General features: G+C 46.7%; 3 protein-coding genes, 1 long non-coding RNA gene and 1 other non-coding gene across 6 annotated transcripts in view; 3 read left to right on the forward strand and 2 right to left on the reverse strand.

Moving 5' to 3' along the window:
• Positions 1-5,346: 5,346 nt before the first annotated feature.
• Positions 5,347-6,178, reverse strand: LOC125740175 (uncharacterized). The gene is made up of 3 exons (XR_007397463.1): positions 6,109-6,178; positions 5,887-6,009; positions 5,347-5,592 (listed from the first exon to the last, which is right to left on the reverse strand). It is a non-coding gene; the product is annotated as an uncharacterized LOC125740175 (long non-coding RNA).
• A 2,058-nt stretch (positions 6,179-8,236) lies between these two features.
• Positions 8,237-11,386, forward strand: rpp21 (ribonuclease P 21 subunit). Its single transcript, XM_049011026.1, has 6 exons — positions 8,237-8,748; positions 8,844-8,922; positions 9,014-9,114; positions 9,728-9,810; positions 9,919-10,053; positions 10,451-11,386. The coding sequence occupies exons 2-6, from the start codon at positions 8,866-8,868 to the stop codon at positions 10,549-10,551; spliced, it is 477 nt and encodes a 158-aa protein (XP_048866983.1). The 5' UTR covers positions 8,237-8,748; positions 8,844-8,865; the 3' UTR covers positions 10,552-11,386.
• trnai-aau (transfer RNA isoleucine (anticodon AAU)) lies at positions 8,345-8,418 on the forward strand. Its single transcript has one exon. It is a non-coding gene; the product is annotated as a tRNA-Ile (tRNA).
• An 11-nt stretch (positions 11,387-11,397) lies between the features above and the next one.
• aqp12 (aquaporin 12) lies at positions 11,398-15,813 on the reverse strand. Its single transcript, XM_049011025.1, has 4 exons — positions 15,017-15,813; positions 13,468-14,557; positions 13,171-13,287; positions 11,398-11,616 (listed from the first exon to the last, which is right to left on the reverse strand). Exons 2-4 carry the CDS (start codon positions 14,060-14,062, stop codon positions 11,486-11,488), a joined length of 843 nt encoding a protein of 280 aa, XP_048866982.1. The 5' UTR covers positions 14,063-14,557; positions 15,017-15,813; the 3' UTR covers positions 11,398-11,485.
• An 82-nt stretch (positions 15,814-15,895) lies between these two features.
• The window catches only part of gpc5b (glypican 5b), a 62,259-nt gene continuing 54,478 nt past the window's right edge, over positions 15,896-23,676 (forward strand). The window contains exons 1-2 of one of the 2 annotated variants that reach the window (XM_049011023.1): positions 15,896-16,575; positions 19,791-19,952. In XM_049011023.1, the coding sequence (XP_048866980.1) occupies positions 16,407-16,575; positions 19,791-19,952 (331 nt within the window). In that variant the 5' untranslated portion in view covers positions 15,896-16,406. The remainder of the gene's footprint in view (positions 16,576-19,790; positions 19,953-23,676) is intronic. The other variant, XM_049011024.1, reaches the window with a different exon arrangement.

Genomic DNA, 23,676 nt, shown 5'->3' on the forward strand with positions numbered 1-23,676 from the left:
GTAGTGCTAAAACACAACCGATGGAATATACTTTCGGCCACTGGCCGGCGAGTGTATACTTGCGCTTCCGTGTATCACAAAGATGGCAGTTTGCCATACTCGAAGACACGAGGTCGAATCTCGACTCAACCGCTGATTGTCAGTGGAAAGCAGTAAGGATATCGCTAAAATGAAGCAATCGTATCGCATATTACACATATATAAACACTGTGTATGAAAAAAGTAGATTGCAAAAACCATTAATATGTGTGACTTGATTTAAGTTTTTAAAAGAATTCACAGTTCCTTTTTAAATATCGATTTATTTCTTCTGGGGCGGCATGGTGGTGCAGTGGTTAGCACTGTCGCCTCACACCTCTGGGACCCGGGTTCGAGTCTCCGCCTGGGTCACATGTGTGCGGAGTTTGCATGTTCTCCCCGTGTCGTCGTGGGGTTTCCTCCGGGTACTCCGGTTTCCCCCCACAGTCCAAAAACATGCTGAGGCTAATTGGAGTTGCTGAATTGCCCGTAGGTGTGCATGTGTGAGTGCATGGTGTGTGAGTGTGCCCTGCGATGGGCTGGCCCCCCATCCTGGGTTGTTCCCTGCCTCGTGCCCATTGATTCCGGGATAGGCTCCGGACCCCCCGCGACCCAATAGGATAAGCGGTTTGGAAAATGGATGGATGGATGGATTTATTTCTTCACGACAAATACCTAATTAATATACACGGTATTTAATTAAAAAAATAAATTATTTAAATCATATATACGTTTTAACAAATGATCAAAACAGTCAAACACTGATAAACTAAACAGTGAAATTCTGTGAATATGTGTTTTTGATGTTTTTCTTTTAGTATGGAAATGGATCATTGTATTACATTGAAAGTGTTATGTAGAGAAAATGAATGAAACATATCAACATCTAGAATTAGAATGCAGAGTTGCATATGAAAAATTCTGCAATTTTAAACAAGTAAAAACTACAAAACACACGAAAAGTAAACCGTATATAATTGTGTGCGCATCCGAGTGCCATTGTTTCGAATGTTTTTCTTTTTTCCCCATAGTCACGAGCTGCCAGGTTCTCGCTCTGGGGTGCGTTTTCCAAAACCATATTTGCTAACTATGTCACCAACTTGCGTGGTTCGAACTACGGAGTAGCGACGCCTCGAACTTACGTAGTACGATGTATCGTTAAACGACGCAGGTGTTACCCAAAACCATAGTTTGAACGAACGTTCGCAAACACTGTCGTTAAGTTGCGTAGTTCGAACTTACACTCGTAATTAGAAGCTTAGTTCCAGGTAAATATGTCAGCAATGGTGGAAATTGCAGTCTAAGGAGGGTAGTCACTGTCTAAATAAGAAACTTAATAATCTTTAATACCTAATAAGGAATAATTTAGCTCTACGATCACATATAATGTGAAGTGGTCTGAAAATGTAGTTTGAAATGTAATTGTTGTGTGGGTCTCTGGGCATAAGTACGGTATGATTGTACATTAGATCGACCAAGCCAGCAACTGTCTGTAGTGAACAATAGGGAGAATTCTCAGACTGTAAAGTATTGCATTAGCACAGGGGTGACTTACTGTCAGAGTTTGGGAGGTGCAGTGTGACGCTGGGTCTGCTGACCTGTTGGGCCAGTAAGGGCAATCTCTCCCTCCGGAAGGCCGTCACCTCCTGATGGTGTCTTTCCTTCTGTTCCCTCAGGGCTGCCAGTTCTTCCCTCAGAATAGATATTTTATCACCCTCAGACCTGAGGAGCTTTTCACTGCACCGGCAGTGAATGATTATTTGCCGGCAGCGAATGTTTATGCACCGGCAGGGGGTGCCATGGCGAGGTAGCGGGATGGATGGGGGTGGGTGAGCTCCCAGGCTGAGAGGATTCAGGGGACTCGGAGGAAACTGCAGCCCTAAGAGAGTGATGGCCACGCCAGAGGGGGCCTGATGTGGAGGGGCCCAGCAGAGGTATGGCCGATGTGGAGGGGCCCGACGTGAAGTAGGCCTGAGGACTGCACTGCAGGAAGCCAGATGTTGCTGGACCAAGAGGATCTGACCAAGGGGTAGAAAACACAGATGTCTGGGAGGTGTGTAGACCACAGACATATATGTCTTCTGGGACTCCCTCAAGTGCCGCTGGCCCTAGAATGGCCAAGACTCGCTCCTCCCCAGGAGTGAGAGGAGGTAGACTGGTGTTCCCACCACCAGTCCTCTCCTGCTCCCTCCTGAACCCTGCAGCCTTCTTCTTAGTGACACAGGCGTAGTCCCTCCACTTCCCCATCACATCCTCCGCTGTACGTCTCTAGCCATGGTCCACAGGATTTTTTCTTTTTGTGATGTCCTCCCAAGCTTTTTTCTTGTCAGCGTTTGTTGTGGCATTTTTCAGCCTTGACAATATGACTGCCCTCTTCCTCTCCACTTCATCCACCAACACAGCAGGACCGAGAATCGAGGACCCCTTCCCACTGCCACAAAGCTTTAAATAGTGTAGGGAATGTTCAAGCAGCACATCACTTCCCACCTGTGCCAAATTTCCTAATTTACTTAGGTATTCATCTGGAGGTCATAGACAACCACAAAGCATGATGGACAACTTTCATTATCCATTGTATGTGTACATGTGTAGATTTGTAGCCCTATGCAGACCATTGGGTGTTGTGCAGTTTCTCATTAAACACATAACTTCAGAGGGACAACAGTTGCCTTAGAAAAGAGTACAGCACTTTGATGAGGTTCTCCTTCATCACTGACAGGTGTCACTGCCATAATGGAAGAGTAGAATAACACTACAGTGGTCAGATACGAATCCATGCCTTTGTACTGGGGAAATGATGCCTGGGATGTTTGGATATTACACACATCTGTCTACTCCAGTCAGCCACTAACATTCTGTAAGCAACAACGTCGGACCAGGAATTTGTAAGTGTTTGTAGTGTGATTGAAACACAATGAACTGAAATCAACGTAATTACAGATGGAGCGTAAAAAATGCAGTGTCATAGCTAAACGTTCTTCTGTTCACCACTCCAAGAAGCGTCTCATTATTTTGCCGCTATTGCTATTTGTGAGTTTTTCATATTATTGGTGTTATGTGACTGACACAATAAACTGATGACATGTATATATAATATTTATATATATATATATGATATATATATTATATATTTATATGATATTACACAGTTTGCTAATTTTCGTACGCGACCGGCTGTGAAAGTTAGACCATTGATATTATAAAGTCTGTTAGTTTTTGTGCACGACTCACCGTGAGTCAGACGTATCATCGCTGGAACCATTGTAGTTCGAACTAACGTGGTTCAAACTACTGTGGTGCGACGGTTTTGGGAAACAGTCGTACTTCGGATGTTGGTTAGTTTGAACTACCATAGTACGATGCATCGTTAATGCTAACTTCCATCGTTGTATGGGAAAAGCACCCTGCTCAGCCACTTACAGAGTAGCTGTCCCCTCACAATACCAATAGCAAAAATACTGCTGTGCGGGTGGTTTCCTCTGTTGCACATTCTGCACAGGATGACATCACTCTTTCGTATGTATTTGCGAGTCCGCAAGCCAGCCTACTTGCTCTGCAACTCTGTGGTATAGTTATGGGTGTGTGATTTAACGATATTAGATTGTGAACGATTAAAATGTCTCCACAATATGCCTTTATATAGAGATCGTTAGTATTGTGCCACAGTGAAAATTCTATCAGTTGCAGTTCTATGGCTCGTACATGCTTATAAAGCTGTTTTGTCAGCCAAATCCGTTTTAACACACCAATAAACTGGTAACAGCAAACGGTAGGTAGTACCTTGCATTTCATGCCTTGTCCTTTTGCACCTTTGTATCAACATGTAATGCCAGCATGCAACACATTTCCTGTTCGGCAATGTAGCAGCCTGAAAGTCATCTGCAAGATTTTAGTGGAGGGGCTCAGGTGCACCGGCAAGTCACCTACTGATGGGGAAAATTGGACGATGGGTTATGCACCTGAGATTTGAGAGCCCATCTGGTCTAAGAGAGCGGGGAAGTTTGCTGCTGATTCCACCCGCACAGGCAGTCACATCTTCACCAAACTGCCATCACAGAGGAGATACTAGTGCATCGCGACCCGGAACACACGTTATCTTCAGGTTCTTCCCCGTATCTGCCCAGCTCCCAAATAACCTCACCTAACGAGCAGGAGTTGTGGGCCCCACATGCATACCCCAGTGCCGTTGCCCCTTTAAGAAATCACCTAGAGCAAAAACACTATGGACCAAGAAGTCCTGGGTTCAAATCCAGCTCCAGCTGGATTATATATACCTTACTTCAACAAAACATATCTATAGAGAATGTAAGGATTACATAATATAATACAAAACACATAACCACAGACCAACAGGTCATGGGATCCAGTCCGGCTCTAGCCATAACACTGAAAGTACAATATATAGCTTTCAACTGGAGGGGGAGGGTCTTATATACGTCTTGCCTTACTTCAGCAAAACTTTATCATATTGTTTTTATTTATAAAAATCATATACAAATATATATGAATGTAATATAATAATAATTAATCTATTATAATAATAATAATAATTTAAATTACACAATATAAGAAAATCAATCATAAAAAATTAATTGTAAAAGCATTTAATTAATGTATCTTCTGCCGCACCTTCCACTCTTCAAATGACTTCAAATGGCCTTTTCACAGAAGAATGTTTTTTTGATCCTTCTCTCTCCAAACTCCTGCTTCTGTGGCTGTCCACGCTGCTCGCACATGTAGTGATGATGGCTACTGTGGGCTGGCATGGGGAGACCCTGCGCCCTGGCCAAGGCTTCAGCCGCTACATCCACTCGGTGTGCCTGGCTGCTTTCAGGCTGGGGCTGGGGAAAGGGATGTCCACAAAGAATACAGCACATTTCTGCTGCTTGACTAAACTGTTATACCTTCGAGAAACGACACATTTTTAAAATAACCTTAGTCAACATTAATCATTAAGCCGTAAAAAGAAAAATCCTTATATCAGCTGATCACAAATATTGTCTGAACATACTTACCCAACAGGCGGTTTGTGGCTTGTATGAGCACCGGGCTGCTCAGGACTAGCCATCTGATCCTGCTGTAGCCCTGCATGCTGGCAGCCCAGCGGTTCAGCTGCACCCCAGTGATCTTCTTGCCAGCTGGGTGAAGAGAGCAGAGCTCCGAGCAGATGGGCTCTATGAGTCTGCTCACGTGAGGCCACTGTACAGGCCTGGTGCTTTGGCCCAACAGGCAGCTACTCAAAACATTTTTAGAAGTTAGGCCAAGTGTAACACAGCAGTAGAGGGTGCATCCTGTAATATCATTGTCTATACAAACGATTCACTTACTGCTTCAGACTTTCCTGCCCTGTGCACACTTATCTTGAGGTGGCTGGCCTTGAACCTGCCCTGCAGGAGCCAGTCCCTGTGCCTCGGTAGGTAGCTACGTGTCTCTCTCCGGCAGGTTGTTCCAGAGCGAGACGATGCTGGCGACGTGACTGTCTAAAACACAGGCCTCGTGGTGCAGCCCCAACAGGTCCCTCGCCAGCCTGACTGGGTGGTTCTACCTCGGTGCACCGACAGAGCTTCTGAATAGCTGACAGGATGAGAAAGGGAGTAACGCATATACTACATTTTAAAGCTCACCGGGAGCTGTGGTGGGCATGTCCTTAGAGCAGCCCAGCGGATTCAGTGAGATGGCAAGAGGGACCATGGAGGGCACTGAGGGGAGACAACACTGAATCGTCAGTAATTATTACCGACAATTACAACCATTACTACTACAAGCGCATTTAGCAGGCTACCGTGAAGAGTGACTGCTCTCTTCCTATGCATGAGCTTTAAATAACTACGCAGACTACAATATGTAAAGCAAAAACAGAGACTTTACCTCCTCCTCTCCCTGTCCTTATGGGTACAATGCTTATGTGCAGCAAATCCCACAACACACTCGTCTGACAGAGCCTCCAGCTGCCTCATGGCCTCACTCATTTTGGGGAAGGAGCTGGCATACCTATATGCATGAGACAAATGAGGGATTGGTTAACATGGGACTTTTGTATTGTTGTTGGTGGGGTGTGGTGATGTTGTGCCTTGTGGTTTAATTGCTTACCTGAGGAATACATCCTTATTCCACATAATATTGCACATTGCAGCAATGTCGCTCAGGTTGCCGGACTCCCTGTCCGTCTGATCATGCAAAACAATACAAATAAATATTGATATAATGGGTCCTAAAGAAGTTTGGGTGGAAATACAGGCACATTCCGTCCCCTTTTAAGAAAACAAGGCTGTGTTTATAGTAAAAAAATATCAGCCTGAGCAAAAAATATTGAACATATCAATAAAATGCAAACATATGTTGGTGTAGCCTCTTGAGATCCAGGGGACAAAAAAATCATATTGTTTTAAAATTTGACAGGAAGAGGCGGTTGGCAAGGTCACATCTGCAAACATGTAATGTCATCGTAAAGCTCTAACTGTCCTCTTTAAGAAACAACAGGAATTTATAGAGTGGCATGAGAGAAATGATATTATGTCCTTTACAGGGGATAAAGATGAATTGCTGGACCTCAGGAGGATAATGCAAGACATAATGGAAAAAATACTGATACATTCATATAATGCCTCCTACAAATTTTGGATGAACATACATTCACATCCCATCCCTTTTTAAGAAAACAGGTTTACATTTTAGAATTGCATTCTGAGAAATTACTGGCCTGAAGTGTGATTAGTGACACCGAATATACATAACTTTGCCATGCAAAATATAAAAAATAATGCATTCTGAGCAATGCTGGCCTGAAGTATGATTAATGACACTGACTACGCAACTGTTGTATGCAAAAACAATTATGCAAAACTGTTCTATGCAGATTATTTTTCGCAGATTCCACATTTTACAGCAGTATCGACAAGCATTCGTATGGAATATGCATCAATCAATCAAACTAACCGTCACCCAAAAATCTTACATAAAAATAATCGTATATATAAAACATGACGCTATTAAAAAAAAAACAATAATGCTAGAAACGCACGTACCCGAGAGATTTTTGCACAGATTTAGTAGTTTGTTGGGTTTAACGCTGTGTAGGTGCTCGATGTGAAGTTGAAAGCGTGACAGATATGAAGATAATCAGACAAGACATTCAGTTGTACAGCATTCAGTAGGTACTTGGAAATTTTTCACCAAGGTGTCTTGATTAACTTCACATCTATTTTAATGGAAAGAGATAAAAAAATCATTAAAAAAAAATACTACCTCATTTGTCAAGATAGCTTTAATAGAACCAGAGATATTGAAGATTTAATAGGCCTGAAATCGGCCTTTTGTTCTAATGTAATTACAATTAGAACTGTAGAAAAAAACTGTGACTACTTAGAGCAACTTCGCTCTGCATAGGCGGAGGGGCGCCTGCGCCTCGTTCAATAAATGTAAGAAATTGTAAATAGGGTATGGTGCAATTAAACAACCGTAACTTTGCCAATATTTAACCAATCTTAGTTATTTTTTTGCAACATGTCTTTGAATGTTGAAATGAAAATTTACTTGGGGGTATCTACATTAGCTGGCATGATGTACAACCAATCAGGAGCCAGATCGGTGGTCACGTGACATTGACCCATCCTCCGCACAGCAATCATTTCAGTCTTTTTGGCTCCTAACGAGGAGACAGCCTGAAGTGGGCACACGATTGTACAGTGTGGGCATGCATCAATCGTCATCATAGTTGGCAATTTTCACATTTAGGGTGCAATAAATATGCCTGTGTACAAATAATTGATGCCCTATGATTCTTTCGATTTTTATTTAGTGCGTGAAAGTTACATTGTTTTCAAATTGTTGTTGCTCCACGAATACTGAACCGATTTTGATCCGGTAAAAAATAAGAAAATCAAGGATAAATAAATTATTCAAAACGGCGGATATCTCATAAGTTGAATGCAGAGATAGCCGCGAAATCCGCATTTTCGCATCCAACCCGTAGCCTCCGCTGTAAAAATGATGACGTGATCACACGGAATAGTAGAGTGAGCGACCAATGCAGTATATCCTTGTACCTACATTTAGATACAGAACTATTGAAATGAGCGCGCGGCGGGAGGGCAGGCGGGCCATCGCCGCGCTGGCCAATCGCGCGGCACCAGCCTCGCCGTTCGGCCAATCGGTCGAACTCATTCTGAAATATTTCGTCGCCGCCGGCCAATGGTACCGCTGAATAATTTGTTTCACTTCATACTGAAGATCGACAAGCAACAGAAACCACTGCTAACTTCCGTGACCTCGCTGACAGAAATAGCATGCATTCTTCCTACTTATAATAGACAGTGGGTGGTATCTTGGCCGGTTAGCTCAGTTGGTTAGAGCGTGGTGCTAATAACGCCAAGGTCGCGGGTTCGATCCCCGTACGGGCCACTTGATTTTGTTTCAGAATGAAATGATGTCTACAATACGTACGGCTGTTTTACCGAGGATTTTCTGCCAGGGAATTACAATTTTGTTGTGCCGCAGTCATTAACTTGATTTTATCTCATCTCCTAATTGCTTGCATCTACTGCTGTACGTTGCACTATTATGCATTTGATAAAAAAAAAAACTTTGATTAGATTTTTTTAAATGGAGTTAATAAAACCGGTCGCTGTATCCGACTTTCGTTAAGATTGTTACTTGTGAGGATCCGTATCTGACGAAACTTTATTAACAGTATGTGGTTCCAGACACACTCCAAGCAAGGATTTACGTGAGGTATGTCTGTAGTACATTCCGAATATGCTGTCAAACTTTAAATAAGAATGTTGTTTGTGCACACGGCCTGAAAAAGTTTACTGTGTCCGCTTTAGTAAGTAGTAAAAAGATTCCGCGATGGCGGGAAACATAAAGGACAAGGAGGCGTTGCAGAGGATCAACTTCCTTTATCAGGTACGTGTGCGTTCCTGAAGGCTATGTATTATTTGAACACAGCCGCCGAGTGTCTCATTACAGATCCACATGGATGCCTTTCCCCACACAGGCGGCACACTGTGTCCTGGCCCACAATCCGGAAAACGTGGAGCTTGTCCGGTTCTACTGTTTCACACAGAGGACTATATCCAGGCGCTTGGTGTTAAGACAGTAAGCGTGTCGGCTTTAAGAGCGCATGGCTCTGGCGTCCCTTTTGTGTCCATATGTTTTTAATAGCATCTTAAACAATTGGGACTATTTAAAGCTTAACGATGCATGGGTCTATATTAGTGATGGACAAAACGGTTCTTTATGATTCATTTCGTTCAGTTCACCAAAATGATTTGACATTGATTTAAAAAACAGCAAGCTATGAATAAATCGTCTATTGTCCGTTTGCACTTGTACGAGTACACGTACTAGTTATTGGCTACAAGCCAAAAGAAAAAAAACTTTTTAAGCTAACAAACAAAATAAACGGTTCGTTCTTTAATGTCATTGTCAGTACATTCGTCCAGAGACTGACAAGTACAAAGAACTAGTTCGTTCGTTCTTTGTACATCACTAGACTATGTGCTTATGAATGTACACAAGTTACTGCTGTCGTGTCTATGCTGTCAAGATTTTCATATATTTTTGTCCTCTTGAAATGGAAAAATATTGGCTTTGCACTTTGTTTAGGCCTACCTGTTAAGTTGCAAGTTGTTAGCATGTCCTAGTCTTTGTGCATGGTACTGAACGTCTTACAGTAGTGTTACTTAGAAGGTTGACAAACTGTTGACAGAGATCCATCCGTGAAAAGGACAATATGTAAGAAGTGCTGCTCCCTTCTGGTGCCTGGAATAACTGCAACGGTGCGACAGAGACGTAAGTATGTCCAGGAGCAGGAAATGCTTTGTGATCAAGGAGATGCAGCATTGGCTAGCTGGTTGGCTTGGGGGAAAACTGCAGTGCTGCTGCTCTTGCCATGCTCAGGATGCGGTCGGAAGCGCAGGGCGACTGTGGCCCGTTGCCTAAGCTGTGGGCACTCAAAAAGGCTGCTGAACAATCCCGAGCATCGACTGTGGGTCGACCAACCGGAGGCCCAGCTGGAAAACCAGGCCCAACCAGGTAGGGGCTAAATCAGAACTGCTAACTGGTGTCTCTCGACTCTTGCGGTGTCTGGGTGCATTCTGGGTAAAGGTGCGTTACTGGTCCTAGATCGTATCAGCCTGAGGAAGACACCAAGCTCTGTGCCGCAGATTGGTTGTATCTCCTGAGGGTCAGGAGAAGTAATTACACCAAACTTTAATGCTATTCTCAAGTTGGTCCATTGTGAGAATGTCTTTATACGGCTGTACAAATAATACAACATAGAGTGTCAGGCATCCCTCCTATCTACCCTTGGATAACTGAGCGAGTCTCCTCTGTCGGTCTAGCCTGTATTATAGAAAATACCTCATTTTTGCGAGGCACTTGTACACACTCTCAGCTGATTGGATTTTGTCTCTGACTCTCCCCTCCACAGAACGAAAGACTGCAGCCAAAGTTGCCAAAGAGCCTGAGTCTCCTGTCTCCCAGAGTGGCCCACCTGCAGCTGGGCCCAGTGCCATCCCCACTTCCTCCTGAAGAGGGCACTGTGGCCCTTAAGTCTCTTCCATGGCCCACTCCAAGAAAGCTGTCTTCACTCAACCAAATCCAGCCCCAGCTCTAGATTTAATCCTCTTCTCCGTCTTGTGGGGTTTGCATGCAGTCTGTGCACCATGGCTCTACACTATTACAGTGCGGCTCCTAGGAAATGGGAAGTACAATGGAAACCAGGAGTTTGATTCTTTAGAGATGTGGTAGGTGGTCAAAGGTCACGTTCCACTCTGTGGGTTTGGTGGGATGGGCGTGTCAACATTCTTTATGAAATAACTGAATTTGGAAGGAGATGCTTCTGCTGGAAGTCTGAGCAAAGGTTGACTAGTAAGTGTTTTAATTTAGTGCCAGTGTGGATGTCTTACTCCCACTCAATGGTGTGCAGGCTGGGTATAAAATAAAGTAGATATTGGCTGACACTAGATCAGGCCTCTCCTGATTGGGTGAGTCGGCTTTACCGTGTGACAAATGGATTTCCATGTTTTCTCCACACCATATGCTGTGTATAAAGGTGAAGAGAAGGCATGATGGGAATTTGCTCCATGTCCGTCTGTTGGCGGGCATAATTTGACCGAAGGCGCGTCTGGTTGATGGATCACTTGGTCACTTTCAGAACCTAAGTGAGACTGTGTTTGAGTGTGTTGACTGAAAAGAAGCTTATCGGGGAAATTAAACCTGGAATAGTTTCTCAATTATAAGCATTTGTTTTAAAAGTTTATTGTCAAACAATATTACTCCAATACTGGTACAATATGTCAGTGGCATCTTTTATGGAGTTGTTTAAACAGCATTTCTGTACAGTAAAAAAAAAAAAAATGAAACACCTGCATTTTTACAGGTCATTTGTTTGCTTGCTTGTGGGGGGGGGTGGAGGATGGCGAATGGCGAATTAATAACTCAGGATGCCAGCAGGGGGCGCCAGTCATTTCACCTTTCCTGCCTTTATCTTTTCTTCTGTCGGTACTCGGAATCGGGTCTTCTGAGAGTACAGTAAATTTCGTGAGAATAGGCGGGGAATGTGACCGCAGTGCAGGAATAGCGCCACGGCCATTCCTATGGAGGAAAACAAGCAGAGCGACGAATTATATGTATTTTGACAACATGATTTTATTTGCTTTTAACGCACTCCTTTACCTTATGGCCCAGTAGTAGTATCACACATTGCGATGTATCGATGCATTCCCAATAACTCGGAACTTTGTAAATAAACATAAAAAGTACTATAGAATAGCTGAATGCAGGGGCACCATGCAAGCCAGAATTCCAAGAAGGCGCAGTTAGAGTGGGGTGATACTCGCCCACAAAAAGAGAAAATAACACAATTTGCTGTCATTTGCCAGCACTGGGGCTGTCATGATACTCAGAGCCCTCCTTTAGTAATGTTCTGGGATGCTGTGTTACAAGGCACAACTAGCTAGGGAGCCAGAAGGCTAAGCAACCGGACTGAGGGATGGCTAACTTTAGCTGGTAGGAGCCCCTTACCTTCCAAAGCAAAGTAGGCCTATATTTCTCAAATGCAATTATGTATAAATAATTGCAATTCATTTTTACACACGTTTGATGCTAATGCTCTGCTAACTGCTTCACCAACCCACTGTTAATGTCTTGCTGCATCGATGCACAGCAGAGTTCTCAGTGCATGCATACCTGCGGTTGCAAAGTTTGGAAGAATCCAATACCAAACGGGATGTGTAACTTTGAGGTATCACCTATTTGACATCATTTTTGCATGCGTGCCCCCTCAGAGTCGCCAGGCATGATGACACTGGCTGAATGGCATGGATTCGTAATGCAAATTTACGGAAGTGAATGCTAATTCCACTAACATTAACGTAAGATGCCAATTCTCACAGACTTGCAAACAGAAATTAGCACATAGTAAATCACGATGTGCAATGTGTGAACAGTAAATAAGCATCTCTTTGGTTTTACGTCACTGCCCGTCTCCAAACCTAGCAGTGCTTCTGCCAGTTGGACTCTTCTGCAGTGGAAAACCGAGGATAGCTGAAACCGTGCTGTAACCTTTCTCTCTTTGCAGTACATCTCAGGTACGGTTTGGTTCCTGTATGCCAGTGGAAAAGCACCAATTTTCTTAACTGGAATGGCACCCATTAGATAGAAAAAATATATATTACAGGAACCCTTCATGTATGCTCACTTGGCAGGGCACCCCGGAGGGCACTACATGAGTTTTTCCATCAGAAGGGCACACAGAGGGCACCTCAAGTTTACCCAGTTGTAAAGGCACCTTATATGGTCCTGCACCACATTATCACATAAAGGGGCACCCTGAGCGGAACTCGTATCTTTCTGAAGCGAAGGGCAGCCCATACTGGGGTTTACTCAGCCCTAAAGTGCACTTTAGTGACATTCTTTTCAATCATGGGGACACCGGTGGGCAGTCCATCCCCCATACCCCCCCCCTCCCCCCCCCCCCCCCCCAGGTCCACCAGTGTTACAGTAGACTGAGGGCACATACAATCATACTGTACTCTTTACCTCGTTTGTACGTTGTTTTCTATAAAAGCTCTGGCTAATATAAAATAAATGTAAAGAAGCAACTTTGGTACCAAGAGTCACCAGGACTTCCTCGCACCGCGAACTTACCGGCCAGAGGTGCGAGCCAGAACACCGTTGTGTACTCCAAGAGGGTGAAGCCAGGGCAGTGGAAGGTGAGGGCGTAGGCCAGTGAGGGGTTGATGAGGCCGGAGGTGTAGTCACTGGCTGGAATGGAGTAAAGTAAAGGAGAAGCTGCTTTAGCCCACGTGAGCTGCCCTTATGCCGAAACGTCAGGCCGATTGTGCAGTCATCACTGTCATTCTGCAAATCTCTCCCATTCTTCTCTCATCATGCAACACTCACATTCTCACGGTAAACATGGGCACCACAGCACGGTTTGCATACCTGCGTAGGACAGGAAGGCCAGGGCCAGCGCTACAACGGGCACCCTGAAGGTCGCGGGCGCACGCCGAGTGCTCAAGTACAAGAGATGGAAGCCCAGCGCGCAGACGCCCTCGGTGAAGGCGCCCTGGTACACGGAGGCACGCAGAGTGGGGCTGCATGCCTGCATCATCAGGTTGCGGATCATGTGCATGTCGCTGAGCTCCAGGGACCAGTAGTATTGCGCAAAAAGCTGGGCGAGCCAGGCTCCTAGAAAGTGTGCAGCGAGGCTGGCGAGCACCGAGAGCGCGCCTTCCCTGCACAGTAGATACTCCATGATGGTGACGCACGTGTTCCCAGTGGCGTACCGGTACACGGCGCCATGCACCGCCAGCACCACGAACAGCACGGTGGCCGCCACGTCCGCACCGAACCCACCAGCCCACTGGCCGACCTCCATCAGCGTCTGTGTCTCCAGGCGGCTCGCCACCAGCACGAAAGACGCCGGCAGCTCCTGCGAAAAGCGACCGCCCGGGCGCAGGCCTAGGAGCGCCCTGGCGGAGGCGCCGAGCGCCGCGGCGGCCAGCAAGAAGCCTAGGCAGGCGTTCAGTCCGGCCATGCTGCTCTAATGAAGGCGGTTCGGCTACATTCAAAGCGCCACCTTTATGCAAACGTGGCACAACGTCTGGGGTTAGAGAAAGCCGACCTGGTATCTCCAAATACCTCTGGCCAAAACACACAGCGAGTGTCAAGGGCAGGTCAGGGAAAGAGACAGACGCCGCCGATAAGGCTGGGATACGTCACGTCAGTGTCACTAGTCGGTGTATTCAGGCCCTATTAATGTGGGTGTGTTTGGTGCATAAAAGTGGTCCATGTATTACAAGTGCGATTGAACTGTGATTTTAATGTGGGGCGGCATGGTGGTGCAGTGGTTAGCACTGTTGCCTCACACCTCTGGGACCCAGGTTCGAGTCTCCGCCTGGGTCACATGTGTGTGGAGTTTGCATGTTCTCTCCATGTCGTCGTGGGGTTTCCTCCAGGTACTCCGGTTTCCCCCCCACGGTCCACACTTTTGGAAATGCTGACTTTTCCACTTGGTTCCTCAGTCCTGCTCCTGCAAGTGCGGCCACTCAGTCCAGTCAGCAGTCACCATGACCAGGTCAGCCTGCATCCAGCACTTTAACCCCAAAACTGACGTCATGTACCCCCCACCCCTCCCCTTCCGCTGTGCTTGCCTGTTAAATGTAATGTGCAGTGGCAAAATGAAAGAATGAATTAAGTAGGCCTATATTGACTAATTATGAATAGCAATTACACGTTTTCTATCTATGGGGACGATTAACGCAACTTTATTCTTGCCCTGTTCCAGCAAAATAGGAGCCACTGTTCAGCAATAAAATAATTTTCCCCTGGGCAGGGTTAGTGACATACAAGTGCGGGGCAGCGCGGCCAGTAACAGGCTTGCTGCGAAAAACATTCTATTATGAGCGAATAAACACACAACATTGACATTTATATTATTATTATATTATTTCAGCAACTTTAGTCTACGAAAAATATTGCTTCTACTTACTACATCGGCGCCGTATTAAGTCAAAAGGTTGTAGTCCTCCAGACGGACGCCTGATGGCGTCAGTGTGTGGTTTTTCGCACAGCTTTCGTGCTATGAAATAACTGCACTTCAATCTGATTCGCCAGCCGCTTGGATCATTCAATATAAAAGTTAAATAAAACAGCAGTGAGCCTAGCAGCAGAAACCCTCTATCTCACATTTTAATTTATGTTTATGTCACATAATAAGCGGATACTTATTTTTCTAACATTGTTTCAGGGTGTGTGTATTTGTATATACGCCTCCGGGAAAATATCTTAACGCAAACTTCATAGAAGTTGATCAGTCCTCGGATAGATGCAGGAATATATCATGATTTCCCTGAGTCTGCGTTTACTTGATTAAAACGCCCACCATTCAAACTACCTGTATCCATTAAAGTAAAACCTAGTTTTACATCCCAAGGATAGCCCCTTTCGCCAAATTATCAGTAGTATGGATTTTGCGCTGCGGAGTATTGATTGTTCTGTCCATTAAGTAATTAGATGTCGTATATTAATTAGCCTATGCCGTGAATAAGAACGTAGTTGTATACATTTGATCATGTGATTTAATCTGTAGGATGTTTAACTGGAGGCAGTATATGCACGACGAAGTCCTAAATACAGTATTATAGGCGAAGGGGTTTCCCAGTGCCAGTTCGTAAAACTGGAGATGATTTGATATCCAAGAGCCGCCGCCTCTTTCTCGCGATATTGTATAAATGCAATTATATATCTACATATGCGAGATTAAACACCTCTAAATGTTTAGATAAGACATGTTTTTTATCTATTCGAGGGGTCGTTTTAAGTCCTAAGGACACGGCATCTCCCGCCCACTTTCTCGCACGTTTTTTTTTTATTTGCAAATAAACGTCTTCATTTCGATCCTGCTCAGAGAAACGGCCCACCGTGTGGATCCGTGCCGCCTCTGATATTGCAATCGGATGGCGGTTAACTTGCTGAGCTGAATATAACTTTAAACGGCATACGTGGAGTGTCAGACTAATTATAGAGGACGCCAATAATCCCATCCGACACTACAGAGATCCCTGAGCACTGGCGGCGCAGGATAAGGAGAGCGAGCATGCGGCCAGGCGAGCGGTACCAGCCTTGCTGAGCATTTGGATCCGACACCGCAATCGAGTGAAGGCTCCGCTCTTTCCTTCCCAGATTTTCATGCCATTGATGGGATTTTAATCGTGTCCAAAAGAAGCCGCGTTGGGTCCGAACAAAGTCAAGAATGCCAAAGCTTACCGGGAGCGCATCTGACAGATATTAACGTTTTCGTTAAGAATATACGCCTCGCACAAGTTTGCCGGTGTGATTGCACATTTCTCGACTCTGCCCTGCTGGATTGAGATGGTGCAATGTCCCGGGCACGGCTCCTTCGCGTTCACTTCTGGTCCGCTCTGGTGGCCACGGCGTTACTGCTGGTAGCACCCTGCGTAAAAGCGCACAGCTGTCACGAAGTGAAGACCGCCTTTCAACTGCGCCACATCGGACCCTTGAAGTGGGTACCTGAGGCTCCTGGCACAGGTGAGTGCGGCTCGGATCGCAGCGGGTTCCGATCCACATCTTCTCGGCTATCATCCCACCTAAGGTCTTAGGTGCTACACTTAGTCGGACTATGTGTTTGATTTAATTAGCGCGACTGGGGACATGTATTATCTCAGATCTTTACCGGCTTGTGGGAGTCGTGTGGAAACCAGTGGAGCAGGTTATTTACAGTGACTTACAGCTTTCTCCAGCCAAAGGAAGTTCTGGTAGCTACTTCGTCACCCATTAATCAGCGTTTAAAAGCGTAAAAACATGACAAATAAATAATAATTATATTATAATTATTATAATAATTTTTCTTAAAATTGTATCAAAGAACAGTAAAGGTTATGTATGAAAGTGTGTTTAGTATAATTATACAGCGGTCAGTCTTTGTGAGATCAAATTGAAGCATTTCTTTTAGACAGAAACGTGAGTCTCATTCTGAGCTGTGGTGTCAATCACCCTGGCCAGTGACTAAATGCGGGTGTCATTTATTGCCTTGCCGGCTGGCAGTGCTCACGTCGGTTCAACGAGACCACTGACGAGACCAGATCTCTGTCAAGCGGGAGCCACGGGAAACCAGGTCCTCAAGGAAGAAACTCTTTGGGGACTTGTACTCTCCTTGGTTTTAGGCTTTGTTTCAGTGTTATCTACATAGGGTCACCCAGCAGAACTCTGCAGAAACAATTTAAACACAATATTCATCTAAAAAAACATTGGCACAACTTAAAACATTATGCTAACAATTTGCATGCATTTTTAAAGTTATTCTGGTTTCCATTATAGAGTATTTTGAAGTTAGACTAACTTATATTGAAGTATAGCCAAAACATTTTGCTTTTACTTCTACAAATCTAATTAAGTTAAAACAACTTATCACAACAACTTTTGAATGGATGTGTCTTCATTACTTGAACTTACAAAAATATTTGTTTAAAATATATGTATAACTATGTTGACAGTGTGTTTATTTTTTTGTTATTTTGACTAACATTTAAAAGTAAGTTGCTAATTAACTAAGATTGGAACACCCCTCAAACCATTTTTTAGAGTGTAAGATTGGGATAGTTAATATTTAATGGTAACTCTTAGTATTTTATTATGGGAAAGGTACCAGCAAATGGATGACAGCTGTCAGTGTAGGATGCCTGTAAATTTAATTCGCGTCATTGTATGTTAACAATTCCTGTAGCTTGGACATATGCAGATAAAGGCGTTTTCATTGTGAGACTAACGGTGCCTTGAAGCCTGATCAAAGTTCGAGTCATCGACAGGCTTACGGCCAATCGGTGGCCCCGGGAGGCATGCAGACGGAGTAGAAAGTGGTGCCGGTGGGAGCCCCGGCCGTCATGGCAACGGCTGGGCCCGGCAGAGCCGCGGCTGATGCATTTCCGGGCACGATGATCATCATTTTTATATAAATCTGCAGGAGGAAAACTGGCGGCTTTAAGATAGCGCACTGCCAAGGGGGGTGGACCCCACCCCAGCGCAGCACCATGGCACTGGCACGAATACCCCCCCCCCCCTCCATCAACTCTGATTGGCCCCCACCCCACCCCGGATGGCCCTGCCGGGCCGCTGCTGAATCATCCCCGGCCGGGAATGGCTTGTTTTCTTCCCATGTTTCTGTTGGCCTGGACGCGCCAAGCTTTTGGGTTGGTGGCATGCAGCTTGTCCGTTAATCACACGGCAGTCACGGTTTCTTGTTTCTTAGTCTGTTCCCATGGGCCCCAAGCTTCAGCCTCTGCTGATTGGCTCTTTTTCATAGGCTGTTCCCCATGGGCCCCAAGCTTCGGGCTCTGCTGATTGGCTCTTTTTCACAAACTGTTCCCCATGGGCCCCAAGCTTCGGGTTCTGCCGATTGGCTGTTTTCGATAGGCTATTCCTCATGGGTCCCAAGCTTTGGCCTCTGCCGATTGGCTCTTTTTGATATTTTGCATCACAGCACCATCCACTGCCTCAATTTTTTTCTTTAGCTCAAATAGGCATGTGGAAAATCCCTCCCAGAGTGCTTGTCCATAGGGGTGCTTCTGTGGTAAGAAATGTAAGGTTCTGATGGAACCCACGTGCCAGTTGACCCATACGGCGAGGTGCTGCGGAACTGCCTGATCTTTATGCTCTGTGTTTTTCCTGAAGAACTTCCACTCCATAAAGCTGTGTGCGGCTGACGTGGTCAGCGATTGATGCCCCCAGTATCCGCGCTGAGAAGAACCTTAACACTCGCTTTTCCTTCACAGCCTGGCCGGGAGCTGGAGGCTGTGGCCCAGGGTTTGAGCCCCTATGGCCCACAGAGTGAGTCTCTTTCCTAGGACTGACTTGGTCTCCAGGGTCTGGGTTTGCTTCCTTTTGGCATTCGGGCAGTTTCTGTGGTTCTTTCCTGACAGGCCTGGCTGAGTAAGGAACTGGGTCTAATGACTGCAGGGTTGCGGGTTCGAGGTGGAAACCTGTCCAATATAAGAAGCATAATAAAATGTGTTTTTGTATGGATGGCCTAGAACTAAGTGTCAAAATAATGTAACAGAGCCAAACAGGGTGAGTTTGTGGTTTGGCTGACGTGTCTTTGCCGGGGAGGTGCTGTTTGCCGGTAGCTGCGTGTCACAGATGCGGTTATTTTTGGCTCCACCTACAGGCTGCTGTGAGCAATAACGCTGGCCAGTCAGGGCAGTTTCAGGCTGTAGCGAGTGTGGGGGTTTGGGCCTGGGGTGCAGAGATGAGGGTTTGCCCAGTGTCAGGGCATTGCTCCTGGGGGTGGTCTTATGGAGGTGACAGGGGGAGATGGAAGGTAAGGGGCCAGGCTCCTGAGTGGTGGACAGTATTCTGCCCATTCAAACCCAGGTTAGGCGCATTCTGTAAAACCCCCATCCTTTAACAGACGACCCTGTTATTAGTTTTTGGTAGGACAGACATACAAACCCCAACGCACTGATGTTCCCCGTGTCGGGCCTGCGGTGCTAAAAAGCAGAAGAAATGAGCATTATTTTCTTCTTGGTGGCTGCTTCTGTTCTTGCCGTCAGAAATGCCGGTCACGGGGTTGGTATGAGCTCAGTTCTGCGCGAACCCGAGCCAGAGAGACGGCCACAGACGCCACATTGTTACTCTGCTTCCCGCTGGGTTGGTGTTCGAGAGATGAATCCGACCTTTTTAGCTGCACATCTGCCGCTTCTTCCCGGAGTATCCCGAGAAGGAATTTCACACCCCCACCACCCCCACAGATGCTGACTTGCAGATCTGCAAGCACCAGGGCCCCACCTGCTGCACCCGCAAGATGGAGGAGAGCTACCAGGCGGCCGTGCGGAGGGAGACCCTGCAGAACATCCGCTCCTACAGCTTTGAGCTGAAGTACCTGATCATGGGCCATGCCACCAGCTTCCAGGGTGAGTGAACAGTCCTGCTTTCGTAGCTGAAATGTGTTTTCGCCCTGTCCTGTCCTGCTTTCCCGAGGCACAGACGCTTACCCCACTGAACCACGCGCTGCACCCCTGGTCTGGGGAGGCTGTCTCTGCCAAAACAATGAGAATTCAGGCCCATTACAGGTATAACTACCTCCTGTAGTTGCTTGGACCCACCTCCTCTGCAATCTGATTGGATATCTCTCTGAACCAATCATTTTTCTTTCTACCCTAAGAAAATTTTCATGTAAGTAAAACTCCGATAAACATGAATTTCGGAAACTGGGAAGGTACAGTCTGTTCATTATGCCAATTAATAGATTACAGAACCCACCCCCTAAGCCTAACCCCCCCCAATGACCTGGGTTCCCCCTTAAGGTGGTGTGAGGCTGGCAGAGGTACTCGTGTTCCCATTGGCCCCTGGGAGGGGGAGATGTATCGCCAGTCAGCCTATCAGTAAACCGGATGCACATTTCCTTCTGTTTTTTCCTTTTGCCCAGCAGTGAAAAGAACATTTTTAAAAAAAAAAAAAGTTTCTTTATCTTCCTCCTGATGTGGAAAGAGAGCACTTCTCACCATTCAGTGGCAGGTCGGGTCTGTGAGGGGCTGAACGTGTGAACCCCCACCCCCTTTTGAGTCTCGTGGCTCCCGATTGGAGTATGAAGCAACAAAAGGGAGCCGAAAGCCGGCCCACTTCGCCATGCCCTGACCTGAGCAGGCAGGGTTGTCCTATTGGACACCTTGTTGCTGGGGAAATGGTTGTTTGGTCAGATGAGAAGGCAAGGACCCTTCGGTGTGGCTGTGGAAAGCGTGTTATTGAGCTATATGGAGCTGCTTCCTGACTTGGTAGCATGTGGCAGGAAATCTGGGGGGGAGGGGGAGGGCAACAGGTGCCTCGCGTTTACCTGGGAAATAGATGGTGGGGGCTAGAATTTTGAAGTGGAACCTGGACACGTAACGTGTGAGACTTGGGAATTTTTTCAGTTCAGGTGACATTCTAGTTCTGCTGAGCCAGACGTGTCAGATGGATTTGGTGTCAGAGAGCATGTTCGCACCATTGGAAGCCCTCCTGCAGTGTGTGTGTCACTCTCGACCAGTTTGTTTGGAGGGCCGCCGTCAGGTGTCGGTAATCCCACCTCCGTCGGCCTGTTGCCATGGAGATTCAGAGTCACCATGGTAGCTGACGCCCCAGTGACTACTAGCAGCCGTGTATTCTGCCTTTCCCATGATGGAGGCCCTTGTCTGGAAATTCCTCTTCCCAAGTTTTCACAGAGAGCGGAAGAGCCTCTCAGACGTGGGTGTCGGGAGATATCCCCGGCTTGGTTATGGTGGCGGGGGGGGGGGGAAGAGTTGGGGGTCTGCGTTAATCTCCCGCGTATCTCCGCTTTGAAGCCACCGTTTTCCTGCCGCTGTGTGCACTCTGCTGCCAAATGCAGCCTTTAGCGAAACAAAAAGCAAAGTCGGAGTGCAAACTTCTTTCTCTTTAAATATGCGCTCAGTCTCTCTCTCTCTCTCTCTCGCTCTCTGTGTCTCTCTTTCAGCGCTAGGAATAAGTAACAATGGTGTCCCAGTGAAAGAGGGCGAGTGAGAAACTCATATAATTCACATAGTATCCTTGGAGATGTTTTACCATAAGAATCGGCCGCAATAACGAGCCGTTTGAACGGAGAGAAAAGCTTGACTGTCTTTCTCTCCTTTCACTTACCCCTAGTTCTGGCCGCTACCTTATTTTGGCTTAATAAAAGGAGGGTGGGTATTTTTTTTAAATCTCTGTCTGGAAGGGCATGGGTGATGGCTCTGATGTAAACAGCAGCTCCTGTGATGCGGGGGTGTCCTTGTGATGGAGACCCCCACCCTTCAGGATTATGACTCACTGCAGTCAAGCTTCTGAAAGCCTTCTTGTTTGCCGATTCTTTTCCCGGTGGGATTATTGGGCTTGGACCCGACATCGATCTGTGTTAGGCCACATTTCTGAGCAGGAGGCCATGTTTAAGGGTCTAATGGCCCAGTTTAGCTTATATTTCTGCTGCCCAGGTGGTGGGTGGTGGTGTGTAGATGTGGCAGCGGGCCATTGAAGTGCTGGTACGCTCTCAGTGTGCAACTCAGAGAGGTTTGAGGTGTTTGGTTATGGGTCTCGGCCTGATTGACTGGTGGACCAGGCTGAATGTTGATCAGCTGCCCTAAACCCCTCTCTCAGTTCTCCCTGCCCATTGGATAATTCGGCAGTTCACTGGGAGCTGACCTTGGGGGAGGAAGGCTGACTGGGAGAGATGGGGACGCGTTTCGAAGCTTCGGACAGATTGACAGACCCCGTGCCAGATGAGCTCGGGTGGGTCTTGTGGCCACCCCCCCCCCCCCTCCTGGCGGTGTCCCCTTGAAGCCCCCGCTGTTAAACAGCAAGGCAGCAAGCAGAGGGTTGTTTTCTGGAAGAAGGTCACCATGTTCGCCCTCTCCTTACGTGCTTGGGGACACCGCGTCATTACCACAATCTGCAATGCCCCCCCAGCTCCTAACCTAGATCGAGCCCCCCTGAGAGGCACTGGGGGAGCAGGGTGGCTCTCGCAGCTTTGCTTAGTCTGCTATTACCACTCCCCTGCATGCTAATTTACTGGGGGGTCCTTTTGCTTCCCATTTGCGCCCTTTCTGGTTAGCTTTCTGCTGTCATTGGTCGATTTTAGCCCCACCTCCTAGCTGTATTGGCACTATATAATTGGACAATGCTATACAGACCCCCGTGGGACCCCAGAAAGTCCCTTATCCCAAATGCCAAATTACCTCGTCCATGTCCGTGCTACGCCCACGGGAGACGGTGAGGAAAAGGCGCTTCTTAAAACGCAGGAGCCAGTGAAATAAAGAAAAGGTCGTTTGATCAGTCAGTCATTAGAACTTTCTTTGCTTCAGCATGTTTCAAGAAGGTCCTGGGGAATGACTTTGTGTCGAATCAGTTTCTCGGTGATAAGTGGAGTTTAAAGTGACCGATATCCCCCCCTCCCCCCTGTTAAAATTACCACACGCACCGTTTCCGTCCTGCGTCAGCCGTGTGCCCCCCGCCCTCTGGCCCACCTGCCCCCCTAGCTCCTGGGTCACGATGATCTAATGGGGTGGGGGTTGGCAGGCTCTCGCTGACGGCTGACTGCGATCCGCTTCATTGGGGGTGAGGCACAGTCAGGCACGTCCAAACGTGGCATCCAAATGCGACTTGCAAGCTGCTGCCCACAGAAATGGCAGCGAGGACCCCAGGCCATAATCACGGCCATGTCTCCTAGAGATGGTGAAGGTGTGGCTCAGGGGGTTAGGATGCAGTGCTTGTGATCAGAAGGTTGTCAGTTTGAATCCCAGAGTGATGTTGCCATTGGGCTGCTGTGAAAGGCCCTTAAGCCCCCAGCAGCTCCCGAAACTGGCTCACCTTGCTTTCTTCATGAATATATTTTGCTTTGGATAAAAGCATCTGGTAAATTAATAGAATGTAAATTTCGGGATTTATCTGTTTTTTCAGGTCCAAGTTAAGTTTCAATCCAGCCGCCTCTGATGGTCAGCTCATTATTTAGATTTACCTCCTTTCTCCTCAGAAATCTCTCTTTTAAAACGTGCCTTAGAGGGTGACATGTGCCCCCCCCCCACCCCCCCCGCCACCATCAGGCCCATCTGAGTCATGGCTCCCCTGGGCTCCTGAGCCATGCCGCAGTTGGAACAAAACCTGGGTCCTTCA

Source organism: Brienomyrus brachyistius, chromosome 4, assembly GCF_023856365.1.
Source record: "Brienomyrus brachyistius isolate T26 chromosome 4, BBRACH_0.4, whole genome shotgun sequence".
Lineage (NCBI taxonomy): Eukaryota > Metazoa > Chordata > Actinopteri > Osteoglossiformes > Mormyridae > Brienomyrus > Brienomyrus brachyistius.

What these genes read in the sequence shown, in the direction of transcription:
- aqp12 (XM_049011025.1), bottom strand. Translation starts at nt 14,062, where the DNA reads ATGGCCGGACTGAACGCCTGCCTAGGCTTCTTGCTGGCCGCCGCGGCG. An exon ending in GGCCTTCCTGTCCTACGCAG is followed by an intron (nt 13,288 to 13,467) that starts GTATGCAAACCG and finishes ACTCCATTCCAG; the next exon opens with CCAGTGACTACACCTCCGGC. An exon ending in CTGGCTCGCACCTCTGGCCG is followed by an intron (nt 11,617 to 13,170) that starts GTAAGTTCGCGG and finishes TTTCCTCCATAG; the next exon opens with GAATGGCCGTGGCGCTATTC.
- rpp21 (XM_049011026.1), top strand. Translation starts at nt 8,866, where the DNA reads ATGGCGGGAAACATAAAGGACAAGGAGGCGTTGCAGAGGATCAACTTC. An exon ending in GGATCAACTTCCTTTATCAG is followed by an intron (nt 8,923 to 9,013) that starts GTACGTGTGCGT and finishes TTCCCCACACAG; the next exon opens with GCGGCACACTGTGTCCTGGC. An exon ending in AGGCGCTTGGTGTTAAGACA is followed by an intron (nt 9,115 to 9,727) that starts GTAAGCGTGTCG and finishes AACTGTTGACAG; the next exon opens with AGATCCATCCGTGAAAAGGA.